The sequence below is a fragment of the Solanum tuberosum genome, unplaced genomic scaffold (genome assembly GCF_000226075.1).
Source record: "Solanum tuberosum cultivar DM 1-3 516 R44 unplaced genomic scaffold, SolTub_3.0 scf00297, whole genome shotgun sequence".
Classification (NCBI taxonomy): Eukaryota; Viridiplantae; Streptophyta; class Magnoliopsida; order Solanales; family Solanaceae; genus Solanum; species Solanum tuberosum.
In genome coordinates this window covers 655208-673709 of record NW_006239220.1, presented here as the reverse complement: position 1 = coordinate 673709, position 18502 = coordinate 655208, and the positions used below count along the sequence as shown (strand labels likewise).

The 18502-nt window shown below is 36.1% G+C and overlaps 1 protein-coding gene across 1 annotated transcript in view; it reads right to left on the bottom strand.

The window, feature by feature from the left end:
* Window positions 1-1232: 1232 nt before the first annotated feature.
* LOC102603329 (ABC transporter G family member 35-like) overlaps window positions 1233-18502 on the bottom strand; it is a 50703-nt gene continuing 33433 nt past the window's right edge. The window contains 21 exon segments of the mRNA XM_015314425.1: window positions 1233-1512; window positions 1590-1844; window positions 2882-2907; window positions 2910-3052; window positions 3198-3331; window positions 3404-3487; window positions 3579-3869; window positions 3940-4272; window positions 4422-4567; window positions 4689-4757; window positions 4847-5000; window positions 5103-5212; window positions 5384-5544; window positions 5755-6353; window positions 6470-6771; window positions 6890-6980; window positions 7243-7296; window positions 7387-7463; window positions 7536-7695; window positions 7788-7872; window positions 8029-8232. Coding sequence (XP_015169911.1) covers window positions 1240-1512; window positions 1590-1844; window positions 2882-2907; window positions 2910-3052; window positions 3198-3331; window positions 3404-3487; window positions 3579-3869; window positions 3940-4272; window positions 4422-4567; window positions 4689-4757; window positions 4847-5000; window positions 5103-5212; window positions 5384-5544; window positions 5755-6353; window positions 6470-6771; window positions 6890-6980; window positions 7243-7296; window positions 7387-7463; window positions 7536-7695; window positions 7788-7872; window positions 8029-8232 — 3751 coding nt within the window. The 3' untranslated portion in view covers window positions 1233-1239.

The window sequence follows — 18502 nt, the reverse complement described above, 5'->3', positions numbered from 1 at the left end:
GAGTTTTCCTTTTTGTAATTCTGCACTTTAATAGAGTAGATGTGAGATTAAATTATGAATTAGAATTCTTCATAGTAGTGTTTCATATGCTTTTAGATATGTTGCGTGAAGGATGATGACTCAAAAACTGTATTCAGAAAGTTTTACTATGAAGTAAAGTCATAAGTCTCACATTGACTTTGTTGTTTATTTGATACAAATAATTAATAAATAAGAGTAAAACAAGATACATTAATAAATAAGATTAAAATTCCAATGAGTGAAGAAAGTTTTTATCGATACTCTTCTCTTAAGGTCTCTGTAGCTTCTCATGTTAAAAAATTTATTTCATCGTGTTTGAATTGTGCAAACTAGGTATGTTAAGTTTCATTATGCTTCAAAGTGTAAAGTTGGATCATCATTTTACCTCTATGCTAAATTAATTATCTAATTAAATAAATAGTAAACAATATCATATATATTATACTAAATACTAAAAGTGAAAAGGTGTTAAAGTAAAAAATTGAATCAACTTTTAACTGCAATAAAATGAGAAAAACATTAAGAAGAAAAATGAAAAGATCATGATTTCAAGACTCTTCATTTCTACAAATTAAATTTTATTACTCTTATCTTTTCATTCTCTCAAATTGAATGAAGGAAAAAAATGGACTTGCAAACTATAAATTAAGCATTGGACAATATATTATAAATCATAAGAAATGATAGTATTTAATTATTGATTTCAAAATCTTATTTTATTTGATTCCATCTTCATCTGTGTATTACCATATTTAGTTGTAATTATGTGTCATTTTTTCCTTCTCTCAATTTTGGTGGCATCATATAAATCATAAATATAGGACAAGATATAGTGTATAACTATAATTATATGTGATAAGTTCAATGATTAACTATACTTGTTTGGTAAGAATCTCTTATTTCTTTATAACAAATTTTTTATGTTGCACAATATCAATTTCTGAACTTTTAAAATTTGTTGATTGCGTGAAAAATATGAGATGAATACATTATTGTTTGAAATAAGCACGTTCCCGGAAACTAGTATATATATATGCAACAGAAGTAGTTATTTACAGAACTTTCAAATGCAATACATCTTTATAGAGGTGGACACCTTGTTGGTCACTCTTTACATCCTATGAGTTTAGCATAATATGTAGCAATTACCATACTCTACTATGATATAATGGTGGCCTATGATAGAAATTACAAGCCACTATAACTATTAAGATCTATCTACCTCCTCTGGAAGTTCAGTGTCTTAATGCTGTAGGAATACACAAATGCATAAAAGACTGCAAAACTGACCAACACTGTGGCAACTAGTCCCATGAAGTTTGGATTATATCCAAAATGGTCTATGATGTAGTCCTTAATCTTAGGGTCAATAGACATTCCTGGAACTTTTATGGTATCTTCGACATCACCATACTGTGAGACAATGCACCCGTTCACAGTCCATGCCACCGGGCAAATCCAATAATACCAAATCCACCACTTTGGAATTCTCTGAAATGTTAACAAGAAGAATTAGTATTGTGGTTAGGTTCACAATATTTTGAACTAGTGTGAAAGAGTAAACTTACTGGTCGGGGGATGAAGACACCTGAGAAGAGATTGAAAAGTGAGAAGAAAGCTGCAGCAAAGATCGAAGCTACATGGTGGTTTGGTGTGATGGCAACAATCATCATTCCATAGTACGTAAAATATAGAAAGGAGAAGAAGGTCACAAAATAGAACCAGAAGAATTTAGTTGCTGTCAACTCAAATCCAACCATTGTGTACACTATAAGAGTGTAGTATGTAGTTTGGATAATAATGTAAGGTATTTCAGAAATGACCTGCGATACAAATAAATGAAATCGATTTGTGAAATTCAATAAGGTTATAGTAGATAATCATCATATCATACTAAAAGTGGGAAGAATTTTAGGCAAAAGTTAGATTACGGTTTACCCCTACATTAAATTTAAATGTTATAAATTATTTTAAATATAAATTATAAATCATCATATTAGTACATGAATCAACCACCATAAAGTCTCTTGAATATGTATTCTTTGTATTAATTTCATGTTGGAGTAAATTCATGAATTTTTTGTTTTGTTCATCTTCCAATTGAAAATATGAATGGTTATGTTTGCCCTTCACAAAAAGAAAAAAACCATACAAACCAATATTATATTCTTATATATATATATATATTTGTATTAATGTGAAGTATGTTACATAAATTTATTTCCACTAACTCTCCATTATGTGAATATATGTAACTCCCACTAATTATATATTTATCATGATTTTTAATACACCTCTCATACTCATCCATAATCTCAAAGGGATTAATGCATATTGATGACAACTCTTTGTGTTCCTCAATCCTATCCTATAAATAGTGACATTTGACATAATAGTATACACACTTAAAACAGTTGGAAAAAAAAGAGGAGAAAATCTCTATGCTCTCTTCTCATATCCGTTTTTATTTGTTTTGTTTAGTGTTTATGATTCTTGTTTGATGTTATTGTACAACTTTCTATTCTTTTGTCGTTATTATTATTGAGAATTTACAATAGTTTGTTGCTTTGTATACATTAGCCCCTAGCATGTGGTATTTTAGTATCCTCATTTGAATATTGTACAATAGTTAGTTATTTTTACTTTATGCACTTTTAGTCAATTTTATAATTAAGGATGTATTCTTTTTATTAGGAAGATATATGTACTTTCTATCACAAAAATGATGGATTTTTTTTAGTAAATACCAATAGATTTGAAGAGGATAAAATATATCATTCGCAATACAAAATTTACATGAAATATTTTGGAATAAACGTGCAACACACGTTTTCAGAACTAGTTTATAAATAAAGGTTACCTGTGCCATAGCATATGGTAATGCTAGTACATTCCAGCTGCTCTTTCTCGATAAAAGACGGTTCTTCCAACGGCTACAATTGCCTGTACAGTTGAACAATTGTTGATTCCAACAAACAGAACAGCTGTGTACATTGCCCCAATGATTGTTGTTAAATCACTGCTAGTTTCTCTGTATCACAGAAACAATATAAAGATGTAAATTAGTCACCTTTTTATCAGTCTCTCTATCTCTACAAGGTAGGGGTAAGATCTGTGTACACTCTACCCTCCCCAGACCCCACTGCGTACACAGCTGTGTGCTCATTTTGCCTTACTGATATGAAGCTGATGAGTTATAGTATTCAGCAAAATCAATTCCTAGTCGAATCTCTGAGTCGACTGAACTCACATCTAGCATCCAGGTGGCTGGATTGCATTTCTCTTTAATTTTAGGAACTGCCGGAATTGCCTGTATTAAGTGGTTGAATAAGTATTTTGTCTTTCTTTACAGATACATGTAGGACACTATATGCTTAAGTACCTCAAAATACTCAATAATTTTCTGAGAATGTCGACCTAATGGCCCAGCGTAGATTAGTTGTCCTCCTTTTTTCATAAGAAGTAGCTGATATCAACATAAAAGAACATATTAGAGAAACAGTGGTTAAAATTCTAAGAGGCTTTTTCCTCCACCTTTCACAAGTTCTTATGTTTACCTCATCGAATTCTTCAAAAATATCAATACTTGGTTGGTGAATTGTACACACAACAGTTCTCCCAGTATCCACTGTGTTTCTAACGGTTCTCACAACAATAGTTGCTGCCCTTGCATCCAGACCAGACGTTGGTTCGTCCATGAATATAATTGAAGGATTGGCAACAAGCTCAACTGCTATGGTCAATCTCTTTCTCTGTTCTGCTGATAAATCAGTAACTCCTGGAAGCCCGACGATTGCATCCTTGAGATTGTCTAGCTCAACCAAATCCATTACTTCATCCACAAAAATCTGGAAAGAACATTGTTTTAGTATTTAAATTATAAAATGATTGTAATTTAAACAGATTTTAGGCTCTTACCATCTCATCCTCATTGCTGACTTCTTTAGGAAGCCGGAGGAAAGCCGAAAATATTAATGATTCATGGACAGTTACTTGAGGTGAGTGTATATCAGTTTGTTCACAATAACCTGAAACTCTAGCAAAGGTTTCTTGCTTCTTTGGAAACCCGGATATTCTTATGTCACCTTCGATATAACCACCTGTTTTTCGTCCTGCTAGAACGTCCATGAGTGTAGTCTTCCCTGCTCCACTGACTCCCATTAAAGCAGTCAAGACTCCTGGCCTAAACGCACTGGTTACTCCACGAAGTAGTTGGAGTTTGTCCTCAGACACTAGATGGTCCTTCATTTCCTGAAAAAATTGATAACCAAAGTTTGGTTCTTTTGTATAATCAATGTATTTAGGCTGATTAATATGATACACAGCTCGAGCCGTGTGTATCTTAAGTATATTTTGTTGTGGTATTTAAGGACAATATGAGAGAATAATGTGCCTCTTACAGGTGTTATGTCTATAAAATAATTCAAATTGTCGAAGGACATTGCCAGAGGGGTAAACGGAAGAATCATTCCTTTCTTTGCGTCATCATTTATGTGAACGCCTTTGGATATGGCCCGACTACTCATACACCGGATTTTCTTTTCTCCTGCCAAGAATAGTATAGTTATAATTAATATTTATATCACAGAAGAGATATTGTTCATCATTAAGCTCTTCATCCTTTTTGAGTTATGTTCATTTGTTATAACGTCTTAGGGATTCCTTGCCTTCTTCTTGATCACCTTCAACATTTCTTGCTTGCTTTTTGGATATAATAGCTTGTGGTTTCCCTGTAGCTGTTATAGTGAACATAGCATGTAATAGGCTTAGATTGCACTGAATGGGAAATAAAAGTATTATTCATTTTGAAGAAGTAAGAACTTACGATTGAGGTACATTAAGGCAAAAGTGAAAAGAATATTAAAGAGAATTGTGAACCCCAGTAGTGCAGCAGTGCCTATACAAAGCCATCCTTTTTCAGGGAAGACGTCAAAGTTTTTCATCACTTGCACGCCCAACGTCGTTGTGTTGTCTGAGGCCTGTGAATTTTGTACTTAATGGTGAATGAAGTTCACTTCATGTATAGTTTTGTTTAGTAATATGGCAAAATCAGGTGACAGACAAGGGTATTTAGAACATACATATTTGCTCATCCACCTTTGAGCAAACATCTCATTTATAGTTAAGGCGTTGAACCCGTAGGAAAAAGGTGATATCCAAAAGCCCCATCTCCACCAGTTTGGAATGGATCCTGTCACAAGTAACCAATGTTCTATCAGTGAATCAAATTTGGCGCCTCCTTCACTTTGTCCTTCATATTTGCTATCTAACAACTTATTTGCCTATGTGTGAGTTAGTTCTACTTGTCTAGTTTGACGCGTACCATCATTTGCATGTACCACATCCGTGTTTTTGAACTAACCTTTAGGGAGGATAAAACCACCCAATAGGAACACCAGAAGGAGAGTGAGAGATCCACCAGTATGTGCAATAACCATCTTTCTACAAACTCCGGCAATGAGCCTAAATATTCCGGTAGCCATTTGTTGGATCAGGAATATCAACAATAGTTTCTTGAAGAACCTAAGCAAGAAAGAAAAGCATCACAATTAATTCCAATATTCAGCTACCTACGACTTTAAAGACACGAGGAAAGAAACTCATTGTTGTGTACTTTCGTCATGCTTTATGTGTCGTCTGTGCAATTGCAATAAGTTAGTACAATACATTGGCATCCTAGATTAAAAATTCAAGCACATAAATGAAAAATGAGTGAAATGATTGTTGAATTACCTGCTAGCTTCAGGGGCAAAGCCTATGGTATAATATGTGGTGCCCGTCCATACGACAGACTCAAACACAATTATTGGTACTTTCAGGAGAATAGTTGGTAGAGTGAATGCCCAATGTGGATAGAAGAGGTTGTCCCTATGCTTGTAGAACACGGGAAGTCTCTGTATGGTAAGTGAAAGTTCAGAATAACCGTTGAACATATTAATGATCATTCCAAATAATAGTGCACCAATGTAGATATAACCATCATCTTCATTTGTAATGTGTATGTTACTCCTCAAGAATACGGTTGATGCAATAATCGCAACAATGATTATTTGGACAGTCTTGAAAATATAGACAAAAGAGTTTCTCTTGATCAAAAGCCATTCCTTGTCGAAGTTGGCCTTTAATAGCTCTAGTGTTGGAACCGTGTACTTTTTGAACACTAAAGCTGATTTGTGACTTCTTGATCTTTCATAAGGAATTGAGAGTTCATTTTCTATCCATAAGCCCACGTGGAAGTGCTTAAATCTTTTTCCAAATTCAGTTACTGAAATGTACTTGTATGGCTTGCTTCTATCTTCCCAATATTGCTCTTGGTCCTTTCTTGATGTGACCTATTTGCAGGTTAAACGTTAAATTCTTACGTATTTATACAAGGTTTACATTTCATATGTATTGACACTTGGGGTTTGCGTAGAAATGTATATTGATATTTCTATCGGATGATTACCTCTTGCAAGAAGTCAGCAACACCTTTTCTCTCTGGACATTTAAAACCACAGCTTTCAAAGAACTCGAGGACATGTTCACGAGGGCATTGATAAACAATCTCGCCTTCTGATAAGAGAATGATATTGTCAAAGAGATCAAATGTCTCCGGAGCAGGCTGAAGGAGGGACATCAAGATGGTGGCATCTGTGAGATGTACCATCTGTTGTAAACATTTTACTATCTGAAATGTCGTTGAGCTGTCTAGTCCATTAGATATCTCGTCCATGAATAGTGTTTTTGTCGATCCAACAATCATCTCCCCTGCATCAAGCTCAAATTAAATCATTAGCTCATTGCATTTTTGTTTTGGAAGTATTTTAATTTGTCATCTGAAAAAGTTCTATAGTAATAATACGAAATGTAGAAAGATGGAAATAACCTGTGGTGAGATGCTTCTTCTGGCCACCTGAAATGCCTCGTATCATTTCATGTCCAACAATCGTGTCTCGACAGACATCAAGTCCCAAAATCTGCAACATGTTTTCTTAAATTAGATAGCGCGAATCCAGCTGCAACTTAAATACACTTCATTTCTTCTGCTCGATTTTAACAACTTTTAGGAGAATCAAATAGTCATTTGATTTCATGATTTTTTATCAGCATAATCCAAATTGATTCGTGAAATATTGTACATGTTTTAAGAACTTTCCTCCATGTTATGTTACGTCTACACCGTCAAATTTTAGTGCCTTGAATCATCATAGTATTTCACTTGGAGAATCAATCACTCACCCTGAGCATATAATCGGTAATGAGACTGCTTTCGACTCCCTCCACAGCAGTCGCCTATAAAAATTAGTATTCTGTTGTGACATTCAAATTGGGAGAGAATTTTTGGGAAAAGAACAAATGAGTTTCTAAGAACATGATCACAACCTTCATGAAAAGATCTATTTCCGCCTCTGGGAATATTCCAGCTTCCCTTTCCCTCTTAGTAAGTTCCTCCAGAAGTTCTAAATTATAGAATCAAATTTTACTGAAAAATAACGAAAAGAATGAACTGATTTGTGAGAACTGAAAAATACCATATCGAAAGCCAACCCCTTGACATCGAGCAGGGAAATCTAAGGTCTCTTTCACAGTCATTTCTCCAACATGAATGTCATTTTGTCTAATGTATGCTGATGTTTTTTGGGGTACAAATTCCTCGAGATCATAGCCATTGTAAGTGATTTCTCCTCTAACCTGCCCCGTAAGCTATAATAATTAACGTTACTTGTTTAATCAAATTACAATGAATATTATGGACATTGTACATTTGCACTCAAGTAACTAACCTTTAAGCTATGGTCTAATTTTCCAGCCAAAGCCAACAAAAGGGTCGTCTTCCCAGAGGAAGGCGTCCCTAATAGAAGGGTCATCATATGGAGCAACGAAGATTCAAGTCAGAATAGGTATAGTGATTTTTATTTCCCGTATATATATTTCTCTATATAGGATTAGTATATATCTAAGACAGATCACGCACTTTACACAGAGATTTATACGACATGTCAATGTTGGAAATGTACCAATTACCTAGAAGGTTTGATAATCCCATAAGCATCTTTAAGTATTGTGAGTTTGGTTTTTTCAGCCAACCTAATCCTTAAACAAATCAGAGCAGATTCAACAATAGCTGCATTCAGTAGCGTTGGAAGAGCTCTGTCTCCGATATAGTAATCTGTTTCTATAGTTAGATGCTCGAAACGAACTTCAACTGTAGGAAGGTTAATTCCTACTCTGCAATCACAAAATCAATCATGAATATTAAAGTAATCAAGAAAAGTGTGTCATCTCTAACAGTTTAAGATTTTAGATCGATGAGATGATATAGCGTGATTCAGTATGATGTATCATTTCATCTAAAAACTTTAAACTGTTAAAGAAAACACAAGCCTTATTCTTTTTGAATCAATGCATAACTCGGAACTATACTGATAAGGGTTTAAGTTCCTAGATGTTTTGATGATCTCCTCACAAGTGCAGGGACCTGGTCCTCTGCAAAGTATGAATACTCATCCAGTGTCAAAGTGCTGAACAACTGTAAAGCCTGCCCGCGTCAGAAAGTTGGTGAAGCTGCAGAGTACTTCACCAATCAGAAGCGGCGAGGTTGTTTGTACGTTGGATAATAATTCTTCATGGTATATATCAAAAAACAAACAACATTATTCATTCAAAGAGAGATACTTTCAAGCTTCAAAACAGCAAGGGACCTGATAGAAGTGCTTCCATTGCTTTCTGTACCAGCTGTATTTTTGTTTGCTTGTAATAGTTCTTATATTGTAGGATTCGTTTCACTTGTGAAAGAAACCTTTCAAACTTGTGTGAATCATGTAAGAATTAGGTTAAAGGTAACTTAGTTTCTTACTCTAAAAAGTCTATATTAATCGGTTAGGATTAGTATAGTGGGCAGTGTTGTATCTGCTCTGGCTCAGCTAAGTGATAGGAAGTATTACTTAGTGTGGAGATTAGCAGGCTAATCTCATTTTGTAAACTGACTTTTACTCTTACTTGGAGAAGATTAGTAGAAGCAATTTGAAAAGTCCTGTTGAGAACAGGTCGTGGTTTTACTCCCTTGAGCAAGGAGGTTTCCACATAAAGTTGATTGTCAATCTTTACTTTCAACATTTGTTCTTTATTGTTTATCACTGTAACTATGTTGAGGACGTGGTCCCATCTGCATAAGTAGACGCATATATTCCAACAAGCGGTATCAGAGCTTGACTTTTCAGTTTGGTTAACACCAAGAAAAGAAAAAATCCTGAAGGAATGGTTGCTCCACCCAATATGGAGGAAGGACAATCTTCTACCAGGCCACCGCGTTTTAATGGACAATACTATGGCTGGTGGAAGAATCGAATGCACGACTACATCAACGCTGAGGACTCTGAGTTGTGGGACATTATCCTTGATGAACCATATATTCCTACAAAAGAGGTGAAGGATGGGGAGCTTACCACTGTTGTTGTCAAGACAAGAAAGGACTACAATGAGGCAGATAGGAAAAGGACTGAAAAGAACTACAAGGCAAAGGAGATTCCTAAATCTTGGGAAAGCAAGGTGGATGCCATAACAGAAGCTAAGGATCTGATGACTCTTCCCATGGATGAACTGATTGGAAACCTTCAGAACTACGAGCTAAACAAGAAACAGGGAACGACGGTGAAGAAAGGAAAGAAGGAGAAGTCCATTGCCTTGAGAACATCTCAAACTGAGTTAACTGAAGAGGAGGATGAGATGGTGTATGTAACTAGAAGAATTCAGAAGATCATAAAGAAGCATGGAGGCTTCCAAAAGAAAACCTCTGCCAGCAAAATCACTACTGCAAATGATCTATGCCATAAATGTGGCAAGCCTGGTCACTTCATGAGGGATTGTCCTAGTCAAAAGCAGGAGACTCATGACACCAGACCTCATAAAAGGGACCTGGTCCCAGACCATGCTCGAAGGAAGGCACATGTTGATCAGTTGGTGAGAAAAGCCTTTGCTGTTTGGGGAAATGATTCTAGTGAATCAGAAGAAGATGTAGAAAGTCATGAGGATGTTTCAATGATGGCTATTGAAGATGATGAAAGTGTTTTCAACTCCATTTTCTCCTTAATGGAAAAATCTAATGATTAAGAGGATTCAGACGAGGTAAGTCTTTTTTATCTCAAGAATGATCTAGATGATTTCCCTGTTGAAAAATTGAGGAAACTTGCCGCCTTGCTTATTGATTCTGTTGATGAACGAACCACTGAAACTTAATGTTAAATGAAAAATTAAGTTTGTGTGAGGATGAGAATTCAGCTCTCATGTCTCAAGTTTCTGAAATAAGTGTAAGGATAGGAACTTTAGAAACTAGCAACATAACTCCTGAGGAGGATCCTGGTACCTCAGTGGGTGGAAAGAGAAAGCTTAGCTTCTTTGAGGAAGAATTGGAAGAAAAGCTTAAAATTTTTGAGTCTAAGCTAGTTGTTTCTCTTGAAACTAATTCTCAACTGAGAAAGGATCTGAGTAGGGTCAAGGAGGAGCTAAGCCACTCTCTAAAGTGGACCGACTCCTTTAAGATACTCTCTAACCTGTCTAATCAGAGTTTCAATGGAAAGAAAATGTTGGGATACAGACCAATAGAACCTCCCTATAATCCTCATAGCAAATATGTGTCTGTATCTGACAATCTGTTGTGCACTCACTGTGGGCGTAATGGTCACCTAAAAGAAAAGTGTGAGACTTTGAGAAAGCAAAAGAAAAGCATGTGAAATTTGTCAAACCTGGAAACAATGATAAAAGGGAACACAAGGGACCTAGTCCCCGTTATTGTTTCAGTAAGAACACTTTGCCCCTTGGACAGGAAAGTTTCTTATCAAGCCTTTTGATAATTATTGGGAACTCCGTTTGAAGTGGGCTCCTAAATCTAACAAGTGATTCTTATACAGAAGAGAGGAAGGAGTTAGTGTTGGTACATGGACAATGGATGCTCAAGGCACATGACTGGAGATACTTCAAACTTCCTCTCTTTGAAAGCACACCATGGTGGTGGTGTGTCATTTGGTGGTGGAAAGAAGGGTTCTATTCTTGGTATTGGCAGAATAGGGAAATCTGTTGATAATTCTATAAATAATGTACACTATGTAAAGGGTCTGAAATACAATCTTTTGAGTATTTCACAAATCTGTGACAAGGGAAATGAAGTCAAGTTCATGGCTGACAAATGTTTGGTTACAAACTGCACTACCAAAAAGGTTGTCATGTCAGCTACTAGAGTCAAAAATATGTATGTTGCAGATCTGGACTGTATCAAGGGAGATGATTTATCCTGTCTAAGTGCTCAAGCTGATGATGTAGATCTGTGGCATCGACGACTGGGTCATGTAAGTACTTCTTTGTTGAACAAACTTGTTACAGGGGACCTAGTCCGTGGATTGCCAAAATTGAAGTTTTCAAATGATAAAGTCTGTAATGCATGTGCTAAAGGGAAACAATGTGCTAAAGGGAAACAAACTAAGTCATCAGTCAAAGCCAAGAAGGGAGTCAGTACAACCAGACCTCTAGAGCTGCTCCACATGGACTTATATGGACCTATCAGAATCCAAAGCAGAGGAGGTAAGAAATATATTCTTGTCATTGTTGATGATTTTTCCAAGTTCACTTGGAATATGTTTCTGCGAACGAAAGATGAGACAACTGGACAACTGATCACATTTGCCAAAGACATCCAATTGAAGACAAATTGCAAGATAGCCAGTATCAGATCTGATCATGGTACGGAGTTTGAAAAGTCTCTACTTGAAGGGTTTTGTGTAGAAAATGGAATCAATCACAACTTCTCAGCACCAAGAACTCCTCAGCAAAATAGAGTGGTTGAAAGAAAGAATAGAACTCTGGTGGAGATTGCTAGAACTATATTGATCGATTTAGGACTTGCAATGAATTTTTAGGCTGAAGTAGTTAATACAGCATGCTATGTGACAAACAGGTGTCTTATCAGATCTATCATCAAGAAAACACCTTATGAGCTACTAAATAACAAAAAACCTTCAATTGCACATCTTAGACCATTTGGGTGCAAATGCTTTGTGTTGAATAATGAAAAAGGATGATCTAGGAAAATTTGATGCCAGAAGTGATGAAGGTGTATTTGTTGGGTATTCATCTACAAGCAAGGCATACATGGTGTTTAACAAACGAACTCTTTGTATTGAAGAAAGCATGCACGTCAAGTTTGATGAATTACGTTCAAGAAATGAGAACAATGAGGACTACGAGTTTGAGGAGCTGATGAACAAGCAGCAGGATGATCAGGGTACAAAAGAGAAGGATGCAGAACACTTAGGATGACCTGGTCCCTCAGGTTCATCACAGGAAACAGTGTCTTAAAATCTTGAAGAAGATGAAGGTGATTCTGATACTGACAAAGAAGAAGAGATTACCAGAAAGTCCGGATGGAAGCATCAATCTTCACATCCACTGGAGAATCTCATCTCCCCACTTGACTCAGGAATTCAAACCAGATCTAAATCAAGAAATCTAGTTGCTCATTCAGCATTCATATCATCCATTGAACCAAAGAACATCAAAGAAGCCTTACAGGATGTAGATTGGGTAACTTCAATGCAGGAGGAACTTCATCAGTTTGAAAGAAGCAAGGTGTGACACCTGGTCCCCAGACCAATTGACAGAACTATTATTGGAACTAGATGGGTCTTCAGAAACAAACTTGATGAGCATGGCACCATTACTAGAAATAAATCAAGGCTTGTGGTGCAAGATTACAACCAAGAAGAAGGAATTGATTATGATGAGACCTTTGCTCATGTAGCTAGAATGGAAGCCATTAGAATCTTAATAGCTTTTGCCGCCCACATGGAGTTCAAGCTGCTTCAAATGGATGTCAAGAGTGCTTTCTTGAATGAGAATCTAAAGAAGGAAGTATATGTCAAACAACCCCCAGGCTTTGAAGATGCAGACTTGCCCAATCATTTGTTGAGAGGTAAAATTAATAATACTTTGTTCTTGAAATCTAGAGGTAATCAGAGGCGAATCTAGGATTTTTCAAACATGGGTGCACCCAGAAAAATGTATTAAGTGGGAATTGATCCGAACATGGATGCATCAAGAAAAATGTATTAAGTGGGAATTGATTCTTCATCCTCAAGGTAAAAAGCTCATTTTTTAACCATGTGGACCAGATAGACTTCTTATAGCACGGGTGCAAGAATATAATAATATACAAATTTTAGAAAATATATACATAAAATTTCTAGTTTTACGAAGAGACCACGGGTTTCAGTGCCCTAATTTTTACCTTTAGATTCGCCACTAGAGGTAATGAATTGATGATTGTGCAGGTATATGTGGATGATATCATATTTGGAGCTACTTCAAACTCACTTTGCAAAGAGTTTGCTGATTGGATGAGTACTGAGTTCGAAATAAGCATGATGGGGGAACTCATTTTCTTTCTAGGCTTGTAGATCAAACAATCCTCTCAAGGCACTTCAATATGCCAAGAGAAGTATATCAAAGAGCTGCTCAAGAAATTCAATTTTCTCGAAGCAAAGTTACTGGATACTCCCATGAGCACAAATGTGAAACTTGATGTAGATGAATATGGTGTGGAGGTAAATCAAACCATGTACAGGGGAATCATAAGATCACTTATATACCTCACTGCAAGCAGACCAGACATAGTGTTCAACGTAGGTATGCGTGTAAGGTTTCAAGCAGCACCAAATGAGTCTCACCTGAAGGCAGCCAAACGCATCCTGAGATACCTGAAGGGAACTCAGGACCTGGTCCTCTTCTACCCTACCGGTGACTCTTTTGATCTTATAGGTTATGCTGATTATGCAGGTTTTCTGGTTGATCAAAAAAGCACATCAGGCATGGCACACTTCCTGGGATCAGCTTTGATTTCATGGGGAACAAAGAAGCAGAATTCTGTAGCATTGTATACTGCAGAGGCAGAGTATGTGGCTGCTGCATCATGTTGTGCACAACTACTGTGGATTAAGCAGCAGCTGGAAGACTTTGGTGTAATCATAGACACTATTCCTCTCATTTGTGATAACACTAGTGCCATGAATATGGCTAAAAATATTGTCCAGCACATAGATGTGAGGCATCACTTTCTAAGAGACAATGTTGAAAAGCAAAATGTGGTGATGAGATTCTGCAAGACTGAAGATAAAATTGGATGACATCTTTACAAAGCCTTTTGAGTAAAAAATGTTTCATTAAAAACAGGATGAGGCTGGGGATGCACAAGATCACATGATTCCTTAACAAGTTTGCACAATCTTCCATTTTGATTATGTTAAGGAGGGTAGGTATCTATACTTGTTTTAATGTGTGTCATAAAAGAATTCACTTCTGGTACCTTAATGCAGGTATACACCCAAGGTGTGTCTAGCTGAAGGGAAGGTTAAATCACACAGGCAGAGTTACAAACTGAAAGAAGGACAGGTTAGTATCACTTATACTACATTGTCTAAATGTCAACATCATTTCCACGTGTCACTCGTCCATTTATTGCGTCAGTTTCAAACATCCTGTCGTTTTTAAAACCAAAGGTCGCCACTGTTTGGATCCGATACCTTTTTAACTTTAAATACTAATCCTCTCCAAATCTCTCTCAAATTTAAAGTCAAGGGTGTCAATCTAAAAACCTCTTCCAAAAGCTCAAACCTTCTCTCCAAATTCTGCTTCACTCTTCTCTTCAAAATGCCTAACTCTGAGTCTTCTTCAAAGACACATATCTTCGTTCCTCCCCCAGAAGAGTCTCCATCCACCCCAATCTGTGGTGTTGGTGAAATGGATGAATCCATAACCCCGCCGGCTGATATCTTAGCCTCCTTGTTTTTCACTCTGAGAATATTGCGGTTTGTTCCCCTACTTTGGTCTTATCTGGTGACAAATCCCAAAATTCAGAGGCACAATCTGTGGCAAAACTTGATCTTGGACTTCCTCCAGAAGAAATTGACGTTGGTTCTATGGCATTGTCGTCTGCCATGTCTGAGAGATTGTTTGAAGGGGACTTGCCAGAAGGGAAATGTCCTGAATCATGTATCCTAACCGCCGGGGCGGAACTGGTGGCCGTTCAAAGCCTAGCCTCATTGAAAGGTGATGTTCAACCTACTTTTCTGGAGTATGAACTGGATTCACCGAATCAGGTCCCTCACAGAAGTGAACCTATCTTCGACCAAACACCAAAATCCTTTGATGTTGGGAGCGATAAGGAAGAAGAAGAAGAGATCCCATTAAAATGGAACTCAAGGGGAAGGCGAAGAGAAAACAAATCTCAAGAAAATGTTCTTGAGTTGGAAACAGTTAAAGGCACGCCTAAGATTGTCATTGTTGATAAATCTGCTGAATAAGAAAATGAGCGACAGAGAAAGGGGAAGGGAAAGTTGGTGCTGTCTCATCCAAAAGGGGACAAGAGAAAGTATGTTACAAGAAGCGAAACACAAAAGGTTATAGGGAGTGCGATTGTGGCAAACAAAGCCCAGACTGAGAGAACTAGGAAGAGGAGAAGAGAAGGGTTGGAACCTGAACAGCCTGCCTCCACTCATGTGTCTATTGAGAACAGTGAAACTGAATCTGAGGATGCTGCCAAGTATGTGGTAAAAAGGAGACGACTCAAATTACACCTACCAAAATAAGCATAAGCGATCGTTATCAAGTAAAGAACTCAACTTGTAGGTTGGGGTCGATCCCACGAGGAAAATGATTTAAACTTAGCTTTAACCAACAATTATATTCATTTAGTCAAATAACTTCCAGAAACAAGTAAATAAAGGGGGGGATTTGTGAAACAAATTGTAAAAATTAAGTAAGTAATCAATAAACAAAAGTCAATTTTGGTTGTTATCTAAGATGAGAGAATTAACTAGGGTATTACGTGTTCCTCACAAGCTCATAACGCAGTAATCCTAGTAATAGCAATCATTTCCTAGTGTACTACATGCAAAGTGATAAGCTAGGTATCTCTAAATCCTTGATCCGGCATCTAGAGAATTTCACCCCGCACCTTGGTCCGGCTACGTGTGTATAATTTACTAACCCTTACCTTTACCTCATATTAGACATCACATTGATGTTTGACTTAGTTATTACTTCACACTAATCGACACTAGACTATTAGAGAGTATCACACTAAATCTATGTTGATAATTCTTTTCTTGTTGATTACCTCCTTGGTCCGGCAAGTAGCAACAGGGCGAGTTCTAACGTTGCGCATCGTTAAAAAGACTTTTCACTACAAAAAAATGCTTAAATAGTGGAGGTTAATTTTAAGGTTTGTGGGGGTTTAAAACCCCCGCAATCTAGTATTGCGGCAGTTGTAAAAACTCTCATAATAAGAGTTGTCGCAAGCAATTTGCGGCAGTTTTTCTTTGACCCCCACAATCAATTAGCGGGAGTTACTTTGTGGAGGTTGACTCATGCTAATTTAAAATTAAATCTTTTGATATTATTATTCAGTTACAAATAGCGGGGGTTTAAAACCTCCACAATTTTTGCAATTGATTATATTGAAAGATCTGGGCAATCACATAAGCTCTACAATTCATTCAATATACTTTTATTCATGTATTATTTATAGAATCACTAATTAAGCTATAAATCATAATCAAATCCAAAAAGTATCTCAAGGTCAAGAAATATATATTCTTTAACGACATATCATAAAGTCACAAAAATATTGCATTATCATTAGTCACTAAAATGATATTGTCAACATCAAATATCTTCATCAGAATCAAACACTAAATCTAAATAGAAAATATCCAATCCAACATTTTAACATCCCCTCCAATCACACAATCTTGTCATCAAATTAATTAGCTAAGAATATAGGCAGAATTGGTTCACTACAATAATCAACGGTTGTCATGGCTAGGATTACTATCACCACCGCATGATCTTCTTGTGTGCATAGGCGGAATTGGCTCACTAGCAGCATCACTTGGTTGCATAAAAAATAAAGTACAAAATTAATTAAGTGATATGAAAAAATGTAAAATCCTTGGCAAATATTATGTTTCAAACTATACTTATCATCAGTTAATATATGTCAACAAAAAATGCATTGAAGAAAGGAGAAGCAATATACAAATCAAATGAAAATAGAAATGTAAGAACATTACTTACAGTTGTTGTAGAAGAATTTGTCGAAGGAGAAGCAAAGAACCCCGCAAATTGTTCTGGTATCATCCCTTCTTTCATTATCATATACGCCTTAAAAGCATTCATCATTTGATTGTGGTTCTCTTGGCATTGGGACGAACATGAGTCTTCACTACTTGAAGCACTTGCACCACTAAAACGCGGTCTTACTTGTTTAAAAACTTTACTGGGGACAACTCCTAATCCCAAACATCTAACCCTTCCAGAGTGCTCTTTTCCTAAAATCGTACCAACAACATCATTTGGCGAAATTTGAGACTCATCCATGGTACTTTGGCTCAAAGTTAGCTCAATTTTTTCCTATACATACAAAATCAATGTCGCAAATAAACAAGCAGTAATATTGGAATCACCTTAGTAAAGACAGAAAGATAAAAACTACTTGTATGTACACGTAAGAACATGAGTAGTTAGAGGTACGGAACCACAAGCCATCATAATACAATTAAATAGCAAAGATTGAGTCTATATAACTTCTATCAATTAATCAACTAGTTCACAACTATTGTCCTATCCTTTTTTTTATCTTGTATACAATTAGAATTCATGAAGAAACTTACACATATTTCTTTTGCAGCTTCATTAATATATACTCCATCTTTATTTTTATGAGTAGCAATATATATTTGTGCTCGTCCAGGTCTTTGTCCTGTTTCAGCCATCTACAAATAAAAAATTCAAATAAGAATAATTTACTACTCAAAAATGAATACATAATAAGTTAATTTACTAATCACCATTTCTGCCCTTCTCGTAGCATTCTCTTTGGAGCCACTTGTGTGTGGAATTGTCTGTTTGTTTTCAATTTTCAAAATTTCTTCTACGCATTTCCTTATAAAAATATACAAAACTTAATTAAAAAAATCAAATAGTTACATGATAATAAGGACTAGTAAAAACAATAACATAAGTACCTTTGTTGAATCTTTATATTAGGGCTGGACATTCGGTATTTCGGTTCGGTTTCGGTTTTTTTTTTCCAGTTTTTGGTTCTTGTACAACGTGTACCGAACACCGAACCAAAATAATTCAGATTGGTTCGGTTTTTATTATTTTGGTTCAGTTTTTGTTATTTCGGTTCGGTTTTGTTAATTCGATTTTTTGTTATGGGATTACTTAGTGGGCTTTTTAAAATTTTGTAATTTTTTTGTTTATTTTATTTATGTTTATTTATTTTTGATTACTTTACTCTATTTTTCAAATTATTGTATGATTCAAAATAATAAATTGTCGTTAACATTGAAATTTAGCCTTGTTATAACATTGAAATTTACCGGTCGTTGTTGTGCTGCGGCTGCCTGCTGGTCGATTGGCGGCTGCTGCGTGCTGCTGGTCGCCGGAA